The following is a 21,637-nucleotide window of genomic DNA, read 5'->3' as shown; positions in this document are numbered from 1 at the left end:
TAAAAAGTAAACAAGCACTAGAAAGTTTATGATACATTGGTCGTAAATGGACGACCTTTTAATTTTCCTAAAGATCTAAGGGTAGACAACGCTTTTCGTATATAAATGTTTTTCCCTGACGTAGTATTAGGGTTAACGACAAGATATTACGCCCAAAGATGGCAAGTGACATGTTTTGGTGGTCCGTCTAGCCAGTCAGCCAACGTATAAGCATTCGGTGTTAAATATTCCACGTGTCGTTTTTTAATTGGTAGTAATAGTGAAAACTTAGAAATTCTTGTATATTTATTAACAGTCAAACATTAATGAATTTTCTAAAGCATAATAATATATTAATGAGTAAACTCCAATTTTCCACCATAAGATCAAATCACAAAATTTCTTTTCTAGTGTTTCTTTTGGAGCAAGTTTATCATTCTTACCTCAAAGAACTCTCAAGGTAACTTCAGTTAATTATTTTTGTTAGATTTGATGGAAATATGAATTCTAGTTGTGGGTTGATCATTTAACTTGTAACAGTTGCCTGACTATATGTCTTTGTTTGTTTAATATTAATGTTGCTTATGAATTTAACCAGGTTTTTGATCTATCACAACCTGTTGTTTCTCTAATAACACTAGATTGTCCTCTTTTAAGTGTTTGATATTTTTTTTTTTTTTTTTTTTTTTTTTTTTTTTTTTTTTTTTAATAACAATTCTGTTTTCAATTTTCAATTGAAACATAGATATTACATCAATATAGCAGGTAGGCGGGCAGCAAGCTGCGCCGCCACCCCTTTCTGAAATGCAAACCCTAACCTGCTAAAGACATACCCCTGCCCCTTTGGAGTCGACACATTGCTATGCACAACCTGTTGGACCCTGGTTAGAAAACGGATAGCTTCCGGTGCCAAGGAGCCAAATGTATCAAAAGCCAGAGGGACAAAAACATTAATGACAAGATATTAACAAAAAAAACTATTTTGATATTTAACAAAATATCAAAAAAAACTATTTTGATATTTTAAAATGAACAAGTGTTTGATTAAAAGGATATTTAACAAAAAAAACTATTTTGACCAAGAAAATTAACAAGTTTGGCCATTGACTTTTTATTTTAACAAAACATTCATTCAGTACCATTATTAAGATTTTCAGACACTTGTTCATTTTAAAAAGCTCGTGTAACTCATCGCTTATTGCTATAGAAGGTGCACGACTGCACCCTGTCCAAAAGGCCCACCAAAAAAACGACCCGAGGCGTATTGTTGTACAACAGGCTTTTTAGGTTGTACATACAGATAATTTAGATACTAAACCATATATAAAGCTTATTTGTGTCTAAAATCTAAATATTGGGTAAATAATGCTAGAAACATATAGGAAATGTATAAAAGAGTTATGCAATATATTGCGTCTCGAGTATGAAAAGCTCATCGCTTTTGCACTTCACGCCTTGGTTTTAGAACCCGTCATTTTCGTGCGCTTCACGCCTTTTAAAACCAAGTTAGACCCTGGTTCTTTAAAACTTAAAAACTTAATTTTTAAGGCTTATTAATACTTCTGGATGTCCATAAAATTATTTGGTTAAAGAGCCACTAAGATGTTCAAATGCATAACTTGTCACAGAACATGGAGACTCGGATCGATTTCTTGCAACGCCTTAAACCTAACATGTCACTCAAAATACTTACATATCTAGATGACTCAGCCGACCTTGTTCGTGCATCTGCTGTTTCTCGACACTGGCAAAATATCGGTACCACACACATATACTTATTCAGTCATATTATTCTTCACAGTTTACGAAAAAAATATTATGATGTGTTAGTTAATTACCTGTCATATTTGTATCTATATAATTATATTTGAAGTGGTCACAAATGGACTTAGCAAGCGGCTCTGCGTTACAAGATTTCCTCAGCTTGCTAGCATTACTCGTGTAGTCAAACCGAGTCATGACAACTTGGAACCAAGTCATGACTTGGGGGAGTTAGAGCACCGAGCGTATGCTTCTCTTTTCCGGGCCCTCACTGCATTCCCACAAACTTATTGCATTGCTGATCCCGTGAGTGCATCGAGCACCGACAACTACCCACAAGAAAGCATCATGAATACTCTCGACCCGAGAGACAAAATTCTACATCGGTACTCATATTGGTCTAGTAAAGGAAGTGACGATCCAGAAGCGCCCGAGACACTGATATATAATGTAACAGCTAAATTTTGTGTTATCACAGAAATAAACTTGCATCCATTCCAAGGTTTATTTATTTATCTATTTAAATTTCTTTACTTTCAGCATATTTTTAACTGGCATTTGTGTATGCAGCTTTGTTTCAGAGGGATTTCCCAATATATTCATCGAAATCTGCGCGGTTTCGAATGGGTCATCCGAAATCTTGTAGTGAGTTGGATCATGATTTCATGGAGGCACAAGAATGTGCTGATGACAAGTTTATTTGGACATATACGTCACCAGTTTTTCCCGTGGCACGGGTGAGTTTGTTTGTGTTTTGTTTATTATTGGGAGTACAAGTTAAATGTTACACATAAAAAATCATCTTCTAGCATTGAAAAAATTTCATCATCATCATCATCATCATCATCATCGTACTCAGTATATCCCACCAATAGCAAAGCTATGGTAGGGTCTGAGGAGGGTAAGATGTAGGCAGCCTTACCTCTACCCCATAGGGATAAAGAGGCTGCTTCCGGTGAGACCCCCGGCTCGATAGTAGTTTTGCATCAAGCCTTGGACATAAGGCACATAGCACTCAATCATCGGGACACCGGCTGATCGGTGCATGTACCCTTATCTTTCAGCTATCAACGCCACTACATGATGCCTGATTAACCGTCCGTCACTTTTAACGTTATTTTCACGAGATTAGTAAAATAACGTCAAAATTAGTGCAATTTCACTTTTGCCCACCCGAGGGTTCACACATTGAAAAAATTTGATCTTGCGATATATTCATGAACGAAGTTTATGGCAACAGGAAAATTGGTTACAAAGGTTCAAGTTGCCCGAGCCTGTAGTCTGCATTGGTGGTTTCTTGCAAATCGAGTTGTTAGGCCGGGTTCAGAAACAAGCATTTGATGGCAAATACTATATATGGTCAGTATTATATTTTGTACATTTCAATTAATAATTCATAATTTCATATCATAAGTTCTTAAGTTACTATTTTTTACAGTGTGGCTCACGTGCAAGCGATAGGGCGACAATTATCACCTGCGTTTAGCGTCGAGTTTTCTGAACCATCCAATAGTGTGTATCTAAAATACAATGTTGAGGGGATATGTGACCTAGCTGATGAAAAATAACTAATAACCTAATATATGATTTTTGTCTTAACAATGTTATATAAGTATCAAAATAAGACGAAAATATTAAAAGATGAAAAGTTAAGATAGTGGAGAATCAACAACGCATATGCAGCAACTATATTATATATGCTGCTTATGTCACTTCTGTACACCATGTCACCCATCTATCAAGATCCCATTTTACCTTACATCACCTCAAAAGCCACTCTATATATATACATGGTTGTGTTCAATAAAAAACAACTTTACGTAGAGAACCGTATAAACATGTGTATGAGCGTTCTGCGCACAAAATAAATTTTAAGTAGACAATTTTTTCTCTCTTTCAATAAATATGCATAACACCGCGTGCATACTTCTATGATATTCTGGTTTTCGGTATTCTTTATTTAAGAGGGTGTTTGGGATTCCTTATTTTACCTCCTAAAACTTTTCATTAAGTTAATAAGTTATAAAATTGTAACTTATGAAACTTTTCCTCTCACAATATAAGCAATCTCAAACACCTTATTAATTTTCAAAAAGATAATAAGTTATAAATTGATAAAAATAAGCAATCCCAAACACCCCCTAAAATTGATTTTGTACTAGACACATCTCTCCGTGTCAATAAATATGCATAACAATGCATACACAATTATGTGTTATTGACTATTGTGGTTCTCATCAATCTCTACTTATAATTGGTTTTGTACTAGACACATCTCTATATATACATGCATGACTACAAAATTACACACACACATATATGTGTGTGTGTGTGTGATAGCATAAGTGTAAGAAAATATTAACTCAAATATAATTTAAAAAAAACATGTAACAAATTTATATATACTTAGAATTAAATTATCTTGGCTAATTAAGAAAACAAAGGAAAAAGTCACTAGGAATGCACTATGATACAGAGGTATGATTTTTGAAATGTTAAAAACTGTCATAATAATAAAAAAAGAACATGGGCACCAACTTTATATGTTGTCATAACTCATAAGCATATCCTAAGGAAGATACTAAATATGCCTTAATTCTTCACATTCAAGAACACATAATAATACTATTTATACATGAGATCACTTCCCCATTTTCATTCCTCAAATCACTCCAATTTCCCATACTTCATTTTCTTAAATAAGTCAAGATGTTGACGCTGGAGGCAACGAGTGGTGGTAAGTGGTGGTGGAATAACGACTATGCGGTGGTGGTGTTCGTTGTCATTTGAATGAAATAACCTTGATTTGGTGGTTTAGTACCAGGGCAACCTCAATCTTTGGCAAAATAGTTTAGGTTTTTCGTTCATGTAGTATCATAATAATCGGTTACATTTGTTTGTAGTTTTTCTATTTGACGACGAATATCTTGATTTATGTCAAGAGTGGTTTCAATAACAAGGCAACCTCTATATTATATCCTTTGACATAATTGTTGGGTTTTCTTTGAAGTTACTTGTTATGTTATGTTATGTTATGTTATGTTAGTTGAGTCGCATTTAGTTTGTTTACAAACTAACTACTATAAGTTCTCTATTAGAACATTAGAACCGTCGAGGTAGTTAAACAATGAATATCAACATCATGTGCATCATAGACCAAAACAAAGGACTTATTTGATTACATTTTACAACATTTTATAGATCCGTCGGTATCACTTTTACAATTTCATCTCGCTCTCTAGTACGATAATACAAAATATAATAATTTCAAATGTTACATGACCAACACTATTGTAAGAAGACTCATTCAAAAAGTCAAAATCGCATTACTCAAATGGTCAAATTTTCTTGAATCCCACGAAACGACCCGACAATTTGACCACCTACATCCAAAAACTCTTCACATCCATCAAGAGGGTGGACCTTACCCATCCGGTCAACCCTGACCGGGTACTTCATGAGATGACCTGTCATATCTGATGCCTCGGTCGAAGCAAACTGGGCCCAGTTTGCTTCTGCCATTGATCTAACTTTTCTTACACACTCAAGTGTCTCGGGATAATAGAATGATCCGTCAACAGTCCCGAGATGCTCAGCCCATAATGACATTCTATATCCGTAAATCTTCAAAATAAAAAAAACCAAAAAAAAATCGAAAGTGTAACAAAATAATTTGAGGTGTAACACGTTGCACAAGTCGAGTGACAAGTCAAAACTGGTCAAATACCTGTCCACGCGGATCCATTTGTTTCCTTGCCCAAGTGTTATGAGGTTGATAAGCTCCCATTGCAATCTCGGTGTCACGAGTTCCTTCCATTGACCGCTGATTAATATTTGCAGATCCTAAAATCACATATTCATCGTCTACTATCATTCCTTTTGAATGTACATATATCATGAATCTCCGGTTTTTACGTGTGAGTGCCTGAAATATATAAATAAAAACTGATAAAAAAAAACTTCAAATCAAAGATGTTAGTATAAAACTACCACCTTCAAAAGTAGAGTTATAAGTTGACTTAAAAAGTCAAACATAGTAAACTTCAGATTGAAGTTATTTGCAGGATATCTGTTCTCAGACTCTTTAAACTAAAAAACTTAAAACTGTAAACGAACCGAATGTTTAAACAGTTCCTGTGCAGCTAAAAATTCATTTATTTAATAAACGAAGAAACATGAACAAGAAAAATTGTTCATTTAGTTAACAAAGGAACACTAGCACATGTTTGGTTCGTTTACATTCGTTCATTTACATATGTTTATGTTCATTCGTTTACGCTTGTTTAAGTTCGTTTGTTGACGTTCATTAACTCATTCATTTAATTTGTTTGGCCCATTACAACTTAGTATAGTTTCAATAACTTTTTAGGCCCAACGTTGCTTTTCACGTTAGTTTTAACTACTTTTAGCTCACTTATGTTCGTTCATCTATGTTCAGTATAAACGAATGGTACACTATTATCGTCTACTATCATTCGTTTATACTGTTAGCAAACAAACATGAACATGTTCATTTTCTTAATGAACGAACACAAACTAGAAAACTCAATTCGTTTAATTTTCCGGAATCATTCGGTTTGATTAAAGTTAAACGATCGCTTGTTTATTTAAAGTTAAACAAACCAACTCGAACATACACCATTTGTGTTCATTCGGTTCGTTTACAAGTCTAAAAAGCCTTAAAGGTTTGACCACATTCGAAGAGACAATGGGAGTTGACCTCAGGAGAATAGTCAAAATATGTATCATCCTTCGGGCTCGCGTCTTCACGATTCCCAAGACAGAAAAAATTCAAATAATCTTGCGGCGAGTGTGCTTCCTCAAGCCCAACTTCCACCAAAGCTTTGTAGATAATATCATACATCATTTGCATTGTTTTATTCTGTAAAAGTCTTCTACTTTGTTATTATTTTAAATATTTGAATAACTGTACATGATTATATATACCTGCCAAAATAATATTCTTTGTGTAGCAGAACCTGTCGGGACACCCTCGGGCCACATAGGGATAACGATATACACTGCAAATCTTTCGTGCGATTGGATTTTATTAGCAATTTTTAGTGCAATCTCCATTGGAATCAAATTGTTGGCACCTGATAATAATAACAATAATAATCATAAAAGAACATGTTACAAAATAATAAACCTTTGTATGAATAATTAAATTTCACTTTAAGACATGTTTTTTTTTACCTAAGTCTCTATAAGAACTCCAGTTAAATGATGATCCGAGAAAGTACTGGTTTTCGATGTAAATGAAATGCTGTGCAGCACGAATAACGGTTACGTATGCAGCATGTATGCTCATGTCAATAAGCACATTCTTCCCACAAACCAAATTCTGTTTATACAAATTTAGAAGATCAATTTGTTTATCGAAGGGTATTTAGGTCATTTTTCATCAATATATTTCACCTTGGCTATAGCTTCTTTGGGATCCTTAGGAAAGCCATTAACCGAATTTGAATCAATTGAACGAAAAATCTGCAGAAAATATATAAAGAGTTAATTACACGGATTGTCCTCGAAATGAATGGGCGTCGGTTTTTCTAGTTAAGTGGATGTGAAATGACTAAAATACCCCTTCATGTCAAAAATGAAAAATAAAATAAATTTATTAACCTGTACATGCCACCCTTCAGGATCCTGGTCACTAAGGCAAGGCTCATCATTTACAGTTAAAAACTCTGGCATACTTTCTATATTTAGTAAAGATTCGTCACGTGAAGCCTTTAACTTTTTTAACCCGTGGGCTTTTGACGCTTTTAACCACCGTTCCTCAAAGTTTTTCAAAAGATCATATGCAGCCGGTCCATCAATCTTACTATGCAAGTCATGCCATGGTTCTCGTGGACAACCCGCAACACTACCCTGTTAAATGTAAGCCATTAATAATCTTAACTTCTTAAGTCTTAAATAATAACATATAATGATATTATAAAAAGTTTTAGCTAGAAATAAAGAATGAGATACGAAATGTCACCGTGAAAGTAGGATTATGAAAGTCGTCTGAATGTAATGTTTCTAGAGTTTTAAAAATCGGATGCGTTGGATTATCATATCGACCATTACATAAGTCGAGTCCTCCAATAAATGATATTATTTTCCTCCTACAGTTTCCAGCATCCGCATCTACCATCACAGTTTTCTGATGATGTGTATAGATTGTTCCAACTTCCTAAAAAAAACCAAGAAAATAAATAGTAATAACAGCAGCTTATTTAGAATAACCAATTCGGTTTTCAGTTATGCAAATATTTTCTAGTAAACTTGTGAATTTGGTTATTGTAATATTATAGCATACCTTCTTCTTGGCCCAACTAAGTTTCTTCCCCGCTACACGGAGACAAAGCATCACTTGAACTGCAGAATGCTTAAAGAAACGCCGAGTCTCTTCATCATGTGTGGCCATAAATCCATCCTAAAAACACTAATCTTTATGCTAAAACAATTAACTTTCAATAACACTTAAATATGTTTAAAAAACTTACCACATTGTAACCCATGATACTCGTTGAAGTAGGATCGTCCCAAACAAGAAGCAAAACTCTAACACCTTCTTGCGACTTAGTTTTCAAAAGCTCACCAAGTGTGCAGCTCGGTGAATCCTCCGTCTCACGAACCAATCTCACTTTATGCCATATAGACCAACCCGTGATATAAACAAGATGTTTAGCATCCTTAATCGCGTCAAATATGTCAATCCAACACGTCCCATGAACATAATGCATATCACCATCAAGCTCAATATCCGGAAGACCATGATTATCACCGACATGTGCATCTTGATACAATGTAACCTTCCCACCTTTCCTTAACGGAAAATAAGTCCCCGGGATCCCATAATATCGTGGGCCCGCCCCAACCCCGTTGAGATATAAACTCGCCTTTTCAACGGGTGTGTATTGTATTGTAATCCCCAAACTAGCTCCATTCTTGAAAGGTCTTCCGTTTGTGTTCAACAACGGAAAGAAACCGTCAACTTTGGATCCGTTATGTATGTGTTCAACCGGGATTGACACAACCCCTATAAGTTGTGATCCCACTCTATCATTATCCTTAACTAAAAAATGCACTTCAGAAGCATTATACGCGACATGAACATTAAACCGTTGATTCCAAACCGGATTCTCAGTGTTCTTAATCACATAAGTCCTTCCAATCACCGCACTCGTTATAGCAATGGACACATACGGGTCGCTAGTATTCCTCTCCCTATAAAAAACCTCACCCATTGTTTTAGTGAACATATCCATATTCGGAAGTGACTTCGCTTCATGGATTAATATGTTCAAATTGCCATGCAATAACAAGACTCTAAACTTCTTCTTGTGTGATCCGGATGGCGATGGCATGGCCAGTATTTGAGTATCGGGTGAGTCAACCAGCGAGTCGGAGTCATGGTCATGTGAGCCAAATAGTGAACGATACTCGGTGGCTCTCGAAAGAGTAGGAGTAGATTGTTGGCTACTTGACTCATTATGTATACTTGATGATGTTGATGCTTCATTCTCAGGCATAAGCAAATGATGTGTCCAATAAACGTATCCGATAAATGTATCCGAATAATTTCGTAATTATTAAGTAATGATCAACAACACAAATATGTGTCAATATGAATACAAATATTTGTACACAAAGAATTTATGCATTTAGGTTATATTCAATTTTTTTCAAAAATGGAAACCCGAACATGAAACGATACACGGGAACAGACCTTTGATGGATGAATCTTGAAGATGTTGGTCGATGATCGGAGATGGAAACCGGAGGAGCAAAATTGGGTTGTGATTTGAAGGGACAAAATTTGGGCATTTTGTTACCGGTTTTAGTGGTATAAATGACCAATGGATATTATTAGGAAGTTTTGAGGTTGTTTATGATCGTTAAATAACCCGCCAACAACATTTCAAAATCTCAAATAAATAAATAAATTTTTAATTGATTGTTCATAGCACGTAACACTATTAAAAGTGGCAATATAATTTGTTCATATTATTAATATCGAATTTATCACGTTACATAGTTCAATAAAACATATTTGTTAATTCAAATATCCTCAAAATCTCTACTAAGCGATCTTCAATCCCGAGAAACTTCAAATTGTAGCATGTATAAAAACAGATTTTGTCAACATGAATGTTGGTGAGCAATCATAAGAGTTCTATTTATATATAATATGAAAAGTACGAGTCATATGTGACGGTGAGGTGTCTTAACATAGATGTAGATGCATAGAATAACTTGAAATAGATTACCATGGACCGTAGGTTCGTCTTAAAAACAATCCCACTATCGAGGCTTGAAATAGAAACCACCACCAATAAACCAAAATTAAACATGTAAGCAAGTAGCATATAACATGAAAAGCATGGACACATATGGATAGAAAAAGCATACATTGACATTAGTATGAATCGTATTTGAAACTTGACAATTTGAAACAAATGACTTGTAGTTTGTACGTATACATGTCACACCTAAAAATATGAAAAAGATGAAAAGGGGGTTATGATAAACTCACCTTAATTGGTGAATTAAAAGATTAAAATCTTGGTTAAGCATGGGCGAGTCACTTGTTTATTTTCAATATTCGGTAATGTAATTAATATTTTTTAAATGTGTTTGTGTTTCGGATAAGTAAAAGCTATAAGAAATTTTGGGAATTGATTTAAGATATTGTTAGTTAGAATAGAAGGATGAATTGAGATGAAAGGTGGATATTATGGAATTAGGTTTTAAATGGTGACTTGTTTGAAGTATTATGGTGCTATGAACAATTCATTTGCTTTCGTTTTTTAAAAGTTGGTTGTTATGTAAACAATTTCAAAGGTAAGCTAAAGTGTTATCAGTGTTGGGTTTATTGTTATTTTTTCTTTAAGACGGGTCGCAATGGGGCTACACAGGAGAGGTAGCGGGCGTCGTTGGGCGCTCAACACCACCAAGGGGCGCCCTTGATGGTGGGGCGTGGATATGCCCGGCGTTCCAACGGCCGGCGTCGTTCTTCAAAAACTGCCCCCCCCCCTCCCCCCCTAACGGCTAGTTCAATGGCTCTTTAAGAAAAACTAATTTTCTATATAATACAAACCATTTTATCAATATTTACTCAAACAAATATCAAATTTCACTCTAAAAATCTCTTAAATCTCTACCATGGATCCTTTCTCAAATTTCACAAGCTCGAGCTCAAACTCGAACCCAAACCCGAACACGAGCTCGAGCTCAAACTCGAACCCAAACCCAAACCCGTGGGATCCGTCTCAAAGGTGGTGGGCTAGTATGCTCGCAAACAACAATGACGCTACCAACTCTTTCTACGCCAACCAACATCTACTCGTAATGCCTCCAACCATAAAACCGTTTCCCAATGATATGTTGTATCGAATGCCAATGCCGTTTAACCCAAACCTAAACACCCCAAACCCCCATACCCGAAACCCAAGTTCCCGAAACAAAGCCATAAAAAGAAGGTTGATGTTTTATTTTTATGTTTTTTTTTTTATTTATATGTTTTTTAGTTTAATTTTGTTTGATTTTTATTATTATTGTATTTTAAGTTTAATAAATTTGTTGGTTTTATAGAAAAAAATAAAAATTTAAAGGGGCTTCAAAGCCCCCTCACCATAGAGGGGCATCTTTAGGGTGAGCTAGGCTTTGAAGCTCCCAGTGCCCACGTGACGCTGTGGAGGAGCTTCGAAGCCTCTCACCATAGAGGATGCTCTAATATAGTGGTAATGCTTAAATTGGATTAAAAAAAATTTATACCTTTTGTTTAGAATGATTATGGATTTTGATTGGTAAGGTAATTTGAAATGTTTAATATGTCTAGTCATAGCGTCTTGATTGGTAATTTGGTATGCCCATGTTTAATGGTGTAAACTAGTTGAGCTCGAGCACAAGTTATTTCGAGCTCTTTTTTAAAAGCTCGAGCTCCGCTTCTAAGTTGTTTTTTTTAAGCTCGGCCTCGGCTCGTCTAATATTTATAAATTTATTTTAATACTTTTTTCTATTTTATTTTTTTAAGTATTTTTGCATATTTAGATAAAAACTTTAAATGAACCTAAACTCAACTCGAGCTTGGTAACACATTGTAAAAATAATACATAGAACTCCAAAAAAAACTTGAAAATACACTGGCTCGTTAAGATTTGACAAGGCTAAATGAGTTTTTCTTCCCATACAACTATACAAGGCTCGATAACCAAACGAGCTCTATACCGATCCTTAGCTCGAGTGGCTTGCGAGTTTGCACCCCTGCGCCTTGCTTGTAAGACTATAAGATAAGAATCTAGTCACTTTTTATTCGAGAGAAAAAGAAATTGGTAAATGTCATAGATTTGAGCGTACACGTTTGATATTACAATTCTTGTCCATATTATAATGATATTACGTATTTACGTTGTGTTCTTAAATCACTTAATAGTCTAATCAAACAAGATATGTTAGCCGGTTTGAGAGTTATATAATTCGGTTTTACAAATTAACCATTCGACTAATGATTTTGAGAAACCCGCTATCTACTTAATCCATCTTTTTATTTTAAATTTTGAGAATATACAATTACATATATCTCTTAAATTCATGAACTATCTTCATAGTTTTAAAAACCAAACATGGATTTTTCATTACAATTCTACTTTTCGATATGGCGAGGCTACTTTTCAACCACATGTTTTTTTAAAGGAGTCCTCTTTCTTTAATTGTGTATGGGTGTAAACGAGTTGAACCGGTCAGGTTTGACCCACTAAAAACTCGAATTGAGTTAAACTTAAATGAGCTCTATAAAAAAGAACTTGGTAAACAAATGAGTTTGAGCTTCACGCATCGAGTTATCGAGCTCGAGTACACTCACAAGCCTAAACGAACCCATTATCGCCAACTAGAACTCTAGAAGGTCACTTCTTAATTCTTTAAAATGGCAGGATTTTGTTGAACCCAAGTGCCCATGATACAACATACGTGATTGTTACTACTGATATATGATTCCAATAGATTATACACCGAACAATCATTTTATGTGCATGTTTAAACCATGTTTATTATATAAAGTCATTTCTTATATGTCAAGATAATTATCATTAAGGTAAATGATAATGTTTTGATTAAATCACCAAATATTGTTGTTATCACATGCTATTATACTAGATATAACATAGACACAAACACACATATATGATATACTAGCAGAGTGTCCGCGCAATGCAGCGGGGCGGGCACGCACTACTCAACATTGAACGCATAGTGTGTGTTAGTACATACGTCACCTGATGATAGTGCGCACGTAGCCTAAAATTGGGCGCATAACTCATGCAAAGCCAGTTGCGTGTAATCAAAGTGAACACGCGTAACAGGACGGGATGCACGTTACTGACATTAAAACATACTTAACCAATATACAATAATATGAAATATACAGTAATTTGAAACAAATCATTTTTTTAAACCAACCCATTTTAGCCCCAAACCCTTTTCAAGTCGACAACGTTCTGACCTGGCCCATTTCTACTCGAACCCGAACCATAACCATTTTTTATGGACTCATTCCAACCCTATTGTACTTTTCAGTGACCCGAAGTCACCCGACTCGACTTGTTAACCAATTCTAAATGGTAAGCACGTAACATGCTAACTTTTTAAACTAAGAACTATAGCAATATTATACCCAAGTTAAAGAGAATAAAATGTTCGTTTTAATGATTTAAAATTTTTGAAAACAATATTAACGTGTGAAAAGGTTATGGCCGTTAAAAAGTCGTGGGGTAGTTGGTTTTGAATTATGGGGCATATGTGTAATTATTGTTAAACTTTACAAAAAAGATAATGAAGTTGAGGGACCAAAGTTGTAAGTATATTTTGAAAGAATAAAAGTTAATTAATATTTGTGAGTAAAGACTTAATTACCCACAATTTCTTATTTTGAATGTATTATCTGTTGTATGTAAAACAATGAGTTTGGTACCTCTTAAAATTTAAGAGGTCCCTAACTCATGCTTTATATATATATAGTATAGATATAGTTCATAAATGAATATGTAAATGGATGGTTTAATCAAAGGAGATTATGATCGGTGACAAATAAACCTTATGACGTCCTTTAATATAAGTTATATGAGAGAAGATCAAATAAGAAGTTTGATTATATTAAGAAGGCTAGGAAGGAGGGTATTTTTGTCTAATACCTTAATATTGAAAACCCACTTAATTTTATTTCAAAAACCCACTTAATTAAAACTCACTTAAATTTTCACTTATCTCCTACAACCACCGCCACCACCTTGCCGAAAAGTCTTCGGAAATTTCGTCGGAAAATAAAACTCTATGAAAAACACAATGAAAAAGACACAATGGAATAAACACTATGAAAATAAAAACACAATGACAAAAACACAATTAAATTACACAATATAAAAAACACAATGCAAAAAACACTATGAAAATTTAAAATACACTTGTATAACACAATTTTGTAAAACACAATTTTGGTAAAACACACTTTGTAAAAAACCCACGAATTTTTTTTATTTTTATGTAGCAATATGGTACTCATATAAAAGATAAAAAAACACTCGTTATTATGGTGAAATTGTTTTGAAAAAAAATGTCGTATAAAAAAGTTATGAGCGTTTTAAAATGATGGGGGTATTTGACATGTGCCTTGCATGTGGAGAGAGAAAGTCAACAAATGTGTTATCCCTATTATGCTCTTACCCTTATTTTACACTTTATGATCTCTCTAATCTAATAACAACCATTCAGTTTTTAAATAAATGGACAAGATTATTTCATTCAGTTTTAAAATAAAAAGTTATGAGCGTTTTATGATCTCTCTAATCTAATAACAACCATTCAGTTTTATTATAACTCAACCCTAAGTTATATTTATGTAAATTTATTTTCAAAGGCTTTTAGAAGGAACAAACTACACATGTGTGAACTATGGTTTGGGTTAATTGACTAAGCTAGTACACCATCACTGTCAATGTGTCTCTCCTCTCTCTTGTTTCTTGTTACCGATTCACCAAATGTCATTTTAGGCTTGCATTGAGAAGTCTCCTTTATAAGATCATGATGTATCGTTGTGCATAAGATATGCGTAGTAAATAGACTATAAAATAGGACGACTTAAGTTAGCAAATGATGAGTTTTTATATTACGGGTGTAATTGTGTTGTATCTCTTAATGCCACACACTTCTTTTTATTATTTTCTTTTTATAATTAAATTAAATAAATACAAAACCTATTATACATTATTAAAATTTATTAAATTAATTAAATAAAAGAAAATTAAATAAAAATAAAAAACACACAAAAAAATACATATAAAAATACTAATTTATTAGCCATCTTCGTCTTCGTCCTCCTCCTCGTTCTCATCTTCGACTTCAAATTTAGCGGGACGATTATCTCAAACATGTTGAACCAAATCCGCCTTATGTTTGTTATGTATCTCACTTGATGTGAGCTCGTGAATGTTTCGTGTTCCTTGTTCGTCGGTTGGTTCAGGGAATTGTTCTTGAACGCTCCATGATATATAGTGTTGGCATATTGCTCTTCCATTGTCTTCTAAAATCATATTATACAATATGATACACGTATACATGGCATCACTCAATTTTGCCTTTGACCATACACGACATGGGTTTTTCACATAATGCCAACGTTTTTTAGAACCCCAAAACACTTCTCAATATATTTTTCGCGCAGACTCTTGCTTCTTCTTAAAGTATTCTCTTTTTTCTTCGATCGGGTCTTGAAACGTTTTTACGATAATCGAGTACTCCGAATATATCTCATTTCCCAAATAGTATCCATGACGATAGTAGATACCGTTGGCATAAAACGATAATATCGGTATGCTACGGTTGATGTAATACTCTAGCACGGGTGACGCGTTGAGTACGTTTATGTCGTTATTGGACCCGACAGAGCCGAAGTAGGCCGACCAAATCGAAATGTCGTGTAAACAAATGGCTTGAAGACTAACCGTTGGTACTCCATGGTCACCACGAGTGTATTGACCTCGCCATGCGGTTGGACAGTTGGCCCACTCTCAATGCATTATACTCCCGAACATGTCGGGAAAAGAATATTTTCTTTCGTGTACATCGTATTTGCGAGTTAGGTCGTTTGAACTATTTAAATTTTACCATCTTTAAATACTCGTCATTGATGTCGGTCGTGTTACCGTATGCGAGTATGCGTAGCGCCGAAGTACACTTTTGAATGACGGGGAATCCTAAATATCCTCTTGTGTCGGGTTTTTGTTGAAAATACGTATACTCCCGCTCCAACTCTCCCGCGATGCACAAATAAACGTCTAGACATCCAAAAACAACGTTCAGACTTAATGTCGTCGAATCTAGGTATCTCGTTGACGTAGTCTTTCATCAAATGATCGTTCGCATCCTCATGATCTCAAATAATATACGATCACCTACGGTGCGACAGAGAATTAGTAGAGCCATATGTTATCTTATTGGCGACAACCCGCATTGCGCTCATGACCTCATCTTCCTCCTCCAACGTCTATTGGTTGATATGATCAATCTTCTTCATATCATGAATTAGTTGTTCCCAAATGTCGGAAGAGTTCGGGGAATCCATTTTCCAAAAAATAATAATAATAATAATAATAAACCTGGTGAAAATAGGTTTTGACCTGATGAAGAAGTATGAAATGGTGAAAATGGTTGAATTGGTTTGGTATTTACTCGGTATATGAAATGGTGAAAATAGTTGAATTTGTTTGGTATTTATATTAAGTTTTTTATTTTCTGACCGTTCAATGGTCACATTATTTGCATATTATTATTATTATTATTATTATTATTATATGAAGAGGGTATGTAACACCCCAACCCGGAATGGGCTGAAGTGTCATAATGTACGGAGGTATACAGAGATGGAGGCATAATTCCACTAGATAGCAATCTTCATAAGCATCCTGAAGTTTAATTCACTCTCTCCATCCCGTCTAAAGTAACCTGTGAACCTGTGAAGGAAAAATGTTTACGGAATGAGCCGAATGCCCAGTACGGAATAATAGGCTCGAGCATTAAAAAAAAACATTTTCGATAAATTTGGTAAGTTTAAAAACATTATTACGATGACAATGACAAAACAATTTTAGTAACAATAAAACAGTTTCGATAAGCGGTGCACAGTTTTAAAACATTACGCGTAAACAGTCAGCCGAAGCACTTTCGGATAGATCAGAATAATAACTTCGAAGTCAGAATAGTAAAAGATAATTCAGAACAGTAACAGATGATTCATAACGGTACAAATATTTCATAATAACGGATAATTTAAGTAGTAACAGATAGTTCATATCATACGGATGTACCCATGAGCCAAACAGTAACAGAAACAGAGGTGATGATATACAGGGGGCCATTCCTGTATACCAATCACATGGAATGGGGCAGGTTGGCACACCTACATCCATTCCCAGAAACAGAAACTGAAACAGAGCTAGGATTGATCCATACGCCTCCTAGTAGCTTTGTACCACACCTGTACCTAGGGACGCCATGAACTAATCTCTCCGTCACGGAAGGAGCACATGTTGTCGGTGCCACAACAACATGCTCGTGGGACACTCCACGAGAAGCGAAGCACTCAGGGTAACAGAGCATAAAAATATATATATTTGAAGCATTTAAAAATTCAGTATCGGAACATGCGGTAATGAGTAAACTAAATTTAAATCTACCACATGCTTGTTTTATTAAAACGTGACGAACAAATAACATACTACTGAACAAAGTACAGCATATCGTTAAACTGAGCGTAACATGAAACCCACACATCTTGGTTAACGGCACCTTGATAATATAGCCGGGCGTTTATTATAGGAAGTACCGCAATGAATCCACCACGCCCAGATATGTTATCTAAGTTTTGTTTACCATGATAATCGAAATTCATATCACTTTTTCCCGGAACATACAAGTTTCTAGGGTCTTGTTGCAGTTAAACAAAATAATCTCGTAAAAACATGAAACGGACAGAAAGCCAAAGACGTTAAGAGTTCCGGGTGTTAGTCAACAAGGTTTATCACAATCGAAACAGATAACAAAGGAGGGGTAAGGATCCGTACATTGTGTGTTGATTAAGTTATCATTGGAGACGGTGTCCGTGGGTGGCTAAGGCGGAGACGATGACCGTTACAGTTGCCAGAAAATGACAGTGGTGGCGGCGTATTTATTGTTGTCGTCGGAAAAAAAATGGTGGCGGCGTGTAGCCGAAGGTCGGGACTGAGTCGTACGACATTGTGCTCGGTTAATAGCGGCGATATCCGATCATATTTGGTGGCGTTAGATTGGTTGTTAGTGGTGGTCACTGAAAAAACGAGTAGAGTGGCGGTGATGGTAGTTGAAATGATCGGAAAGGACATGGTGCAAACGTCTAAGGTCCGGTGGTGACCTGTAAAGCAAGGCTCGATTTTTATAATGGGTATTCTTTCATTATTATTATTTGTGTTAGAAAAAAAAAAAAATTATGATTGAGGAGTAGGATATCTTGTAGAGGTGGTGAAAATATTTTGATTTATTGAGCTTATAAATAACAATTGAATGTTCCAGATAAATTTCGTGATATTTTGTATGTTTCATCCCTCTATTTTATTTACATATTTCTGGCACTTGTTGGATGCAAGAGATATGCATACTTCTTGCAAATCACAGTTATTATTATCATCGTTGTTCTTTGTTTTTTTTTTCTCAAAATGTATAGACGACCCTTTTATTATTATTATTATTATTATTATTTTCAAGGTTATTTCAGGGTAACATCTTTAGGTGATCTTATTCCAACACAAAAGAACTAGGTTTTAGCATATTGTTTGTTTTGCCTAACGCTAATTAATACTTTTAGTGATTGTTATTAATGTTGTAAAAGTTGTTAGACGGACCTTAAACAGCTGCCTAAGGAGTTGAGTGTTCTCGGGCATGATAAGTATAAAAAAATTAATATTTAGATCAAATATATATATCAGATATTATAAGTTTACCAATATTTATAACAAAATAAATGAATAACAATATAAATAAAAGAAATACATTTTTAAATACTAAATTATTCTAAACATTGTTAGTCATTAATTAAAACAAATGACATTTGTTTTTTTTATTATTATAGAAACACGAATTATGTTTTATTTTGTTTAAGTAAAAATAGGCTCAAGTTGATCGACTAGATGCGATTACTGATGTAGACAACCTTTGAACAATTTTTAATAATCAGACGGAGTTAAAGAAACTTCACTCGGCACCATACCTTGTAGTGAGTACTCAGAGAGTACTCGACCTTGTAAACCTACTTTTACAACATTGATTATTATTATTCTTTTGTCGAGATACCTGAAGTAAAACATATGAACTTAAACATGACACAAGTTCTTATGGGTGACACCGAAAACGACCCGTTAAACCCGTAGAGTTATGATATTCGATCATGACCCGTCCTGAACATTTTTTGGAATTTGGATAGACCGTGTTCTATAAAATTTAGTATGAATTCTCATAGTGTGATGTGGGACATATCCTTCTGAAGAAACACTAAGTGACCCAGTACAGATTATAGATAATCTGGGGGTTAAGTAATGTTTCCCACGAATGAGGTCTAGCTGAGAAGGCTGTTCTTCAGGAGACCTGCAAAACAAACACCGTAAGCTCGTCACTGAGAAAGGGGGGGTTCCTCCTTGTGACCACCATCCGGCGTGAGAATCAGACTAGGTTGCTCTGAATATAAGTATATATTAAGAGATTGCTAGATAACTGGATAGCAGATGATCTTACCATTCCAAGATGTTGGAGTATTTATAGCCGAAGGTAGGTTTTCTAGAAGGTATAGCCGGCTGAATAGTATTCCTGTTCAACCAACAGTGGATTACGCACAGGCCATACTGGTTGGTGGGTAGGTTACGGCCAACAGTAACAAAGTCGGCTGCACTATTCCACCAACTGTAGACTATGCACGTCCCACTTACTGTGGATTGTACGCAGGCCATGCTGGTTGGTGAATAGGTTACGGCCAACAGTAACACTATTCCACCAACTGTAGGCTGCGCATGCTCCACAGTAAGGGTTGGTGAGTAGGCAGCGGCTAATAGTGACAAACAGTACTAGAGGGTGCTCCTCCTCGCACTGTTGTCGGTGAGCTGTCACCCTGTGATTGGCTCATGGGCTGTTCTGGTCAGATCGTCTGTCCTATCCATACCTTGGTAGGTATGGTACAAAAGATCTTTCAGAATCAGACTGGCTCATTTGGGCGGGATTGTTCCCGCCTTGCTCATTCCTTCACGTGACTGCTGAAGTAGCTAGTGTCTTGTGCGTGTAGCCCTGCTGTCTGCGGGTAGCCTTCCCTGATGGCTTGTATCCGCAACTGCGGGAACAGGCGGGGTACTTCACCATTGGGAGGCTTTCCCTGCGTGTACAGCTTGCGTACTGCGCGTAAGATTCTATGAGCATGGTGGGTCCTGCGGGAGCAGATGGCCTTTGCGCAGACGTCCCTGTTCAAGGTGAGTCTTGCGGGACCAACTGGTCTCTGCTGGGACCTACCTCTTCACCTTCCCAAAATATATGTGGAGAACGGATCTAAGTAAATCCTGACCACTAATGTGTTCGTTTTAGTAACATCACTTATGCCATTGCAATGTGGGACATATCCTTACCACTTGTGTGGTTTTTTTAGTAACATCACATGAACTTGAATTAATTTATTTATAAAACTAGTAAAATCATGTAAAATCCGTTTTCACCTCTAGTAGTAAAGTCATTTTAATTTTTTATGAAGGCTGCAAGTCAAACCTCAAACCTGCTTTATGGACTAAAAAAAAAGAACCAAATTATTTCATATGGATTCAACTAAACCGTTATTGTAATCTAGTTGACTGTCCATAACACATGAAAGTTTATGACGGCTTGTAGACAATAGCTTGGAGTCTAGCAGCAATTAATGGCACATCTAAAAACCTCAACACAATCAAATTATTTTAGTAGTTAGACGAATAATTACTTGAATAGGTACATAATCAATACTGATGTTCGACTAGTATTACAACTTTTTTGAACGGTAATTTAGATCATTGACGGATTCTTGACCTGCTTGATTATCTTCGTTCCATGAGTGCGAACCATAGGGTGATAGGCTGGCACGTCATTGAAGGGAGCCTCATATGTAAGCGTGCCTCATTATTCCTGACATGGACACCACCCTCAAAAGGAAACACACTATAAATGATACATTGTTTAACTTGTAACCTCTGTTTTTTAATTTTTATTTTTTAGATGTGAGACAAATTTGGTTAATTTAGTTACGTATCAGTTAATTTTTGGTGGTTTGTATTTTTTGGGTGTGTTGGGTTTAATCCGGGTCTAGTGGCTTGCTAGTTTGGGTTCTTCTCTTTTATATAAAATTAATTTTATTGGTCGTTAAAAAAAACGTATCAGTTAATTTTGTCCACTCGTATCACATACCCAATCTAATATAAATCCACGAGGATCTACAACATCCACCACTTTTTTAACTTTTACAAATTCAACACCAACCACTTTCACATGATAACGGAATGTTCTTGAAAACACACACTTTAATAACAAGTATGGCATCATTTATTTTTATTACAAAAAAAAAAGTAAATTCACACACAATCATCAATATTCCTTCTTTATTTAGTAACAAATATATTTTCTTCAATTTACCAAAATCACGAATCTCGTCGAATACGTCATAGAGTTTTGATTTTATGGTAACACAACGACTATCAAGTGTCATCCAACGATATGGTAATTCGAGAAACGTTCAAGTCAAACTCTATAACCAGTGTGATTCCGGTTAAAAAACATAATCTAGACAGAATGAAACAACAGAGCTTTCCAAATCAAAGAA

At 35.3% G+C, this 21,637-nt stretch overlaps 3 protein-coding genes across 3 annotated transcripts in view; 1 reads left to right on the top strand and 2 right to left on the bottom strand.

Moving 5' to 3' along the window:
- Positions 1 to 21,637, bottom strand: part of LOC143623262 (calcium-dependent lipid-binding protein-like) — a 147,217-nt gene that overhangs the window by 65,499 nt on the left and 60,081 nt on the right. The gene's annotated exons all lie outside the window — the stretch shown is intronic.
- LOC143623161 (F-box protein At4g00755-like) lies at positions 337 to 3,308 on the top strand. Its single transcript, XM_077094129.1, has 6 exons — positions 337 to 439; positions 1,608 to 1,737; positions 1,853 to 2,242; positions 2,311 to 2,477; positions 2,981 to 3,099; positions 3,179 to 3,308. Exons 2-6 carry the CDS (start codon positions 1,611 to 1,613, stop codon positions 3,306 to 3,308), a joined length of 933 nt encoding a protein of 310 aa, XP_076950244.1. The 5' UTR covers positions 337 to 439; positions 1,608 to 1,610.
- On the bottom strand, positions 5,071 to 9,263 carry LOC143623160 (phospholipase D beta 1-like). Its single transcript, XM_077094128.1, has 10 exons — positions 8,235 to 9,263; positions 8,048 to 8,164; positions 7,727 to 7,921; positions 7,366 to 7,614; positions 7,159 to 7,227; positions 6,937 to 7,084; positions 6,688 to 6,836; positions 6,461 to 6,622; positions 5,468 to 5,665; positions 5,071 to 5,364 (listed from the first exon to the last, which is right to left on the bottom strand). The coding sequence occupies exons 1-10, from the start codon at positions 9,261 to 9,263 to the stop codon at positions 5,071 to 5,073; spliced, it is 2,610 nt and encodes an 869-aa protein (XP_076950243.1).

This window comes from Bidens hawaiensis, unplaced genomic scaffold, assembly GCF_021521415.1.
Source record: "Bidens hawaiensis isolate Kalapana, Puna unplaced genomic scaffold, B.hawaiensis_p1.1 tig00003356_1, whole genome shotgun sequence".
NCBI classification, from domain to species: domain Eukaryota; kingdom Viridiplantae; phylum Streptophyta; class Magnoliopsida; order Asterales; family Asteraceae; genus Bidens; species Bidens hawaiensis.
Note: the sequence above shows the minus strand (reverse complement) of the source record. Positions and strands in the feature narration are given on the sequence as shown.

Bases quoted from the DNA above. Each gene is read 5' to 3' on its own strand.
- LOC143623161 (XM_077094129.1), top strand. From the start codon at position 1,611: ATGGAGACTCGGATCGATTTCTTGCAACGCCTTAAACCTAACATGTCA. The intron at 2,478-2,980 runs GTGAGTTTGTTT...TTATGGCAACAG, and splicing joins CAGTTTTTCCCGTGGCACGG to GAAAATTGGTTACAAAGGTT. The intron at 3,100-3,178 runs GTCAGTATTATA...TATTTTTTACAG, and splicing joins GATGGCAAATACTATATATG to TGTGGCTCACGTGCAAGCGA.
- LOC143623160 (XM_077094128.1), bottom strand. From the start codon at position 9,263: ATGCCTGAGAATGAAGCATCAACATCATCAAGTATACATAATGAGTCA. The intron at 5,666-6,460 runs GTCAACTCCCAT...TATATATTTCAG, and splicing joins ATTTTGACTATTCTCCTGAG to GCACTCACACGTAAAAACCG. The intron at 5,365-5,467 runs GTATTTGACCAG...TTTATTTTGAAG, and splicing joins AAATGGATCCGCGTGGACAG to ATTTACGGATATAGAATGTC.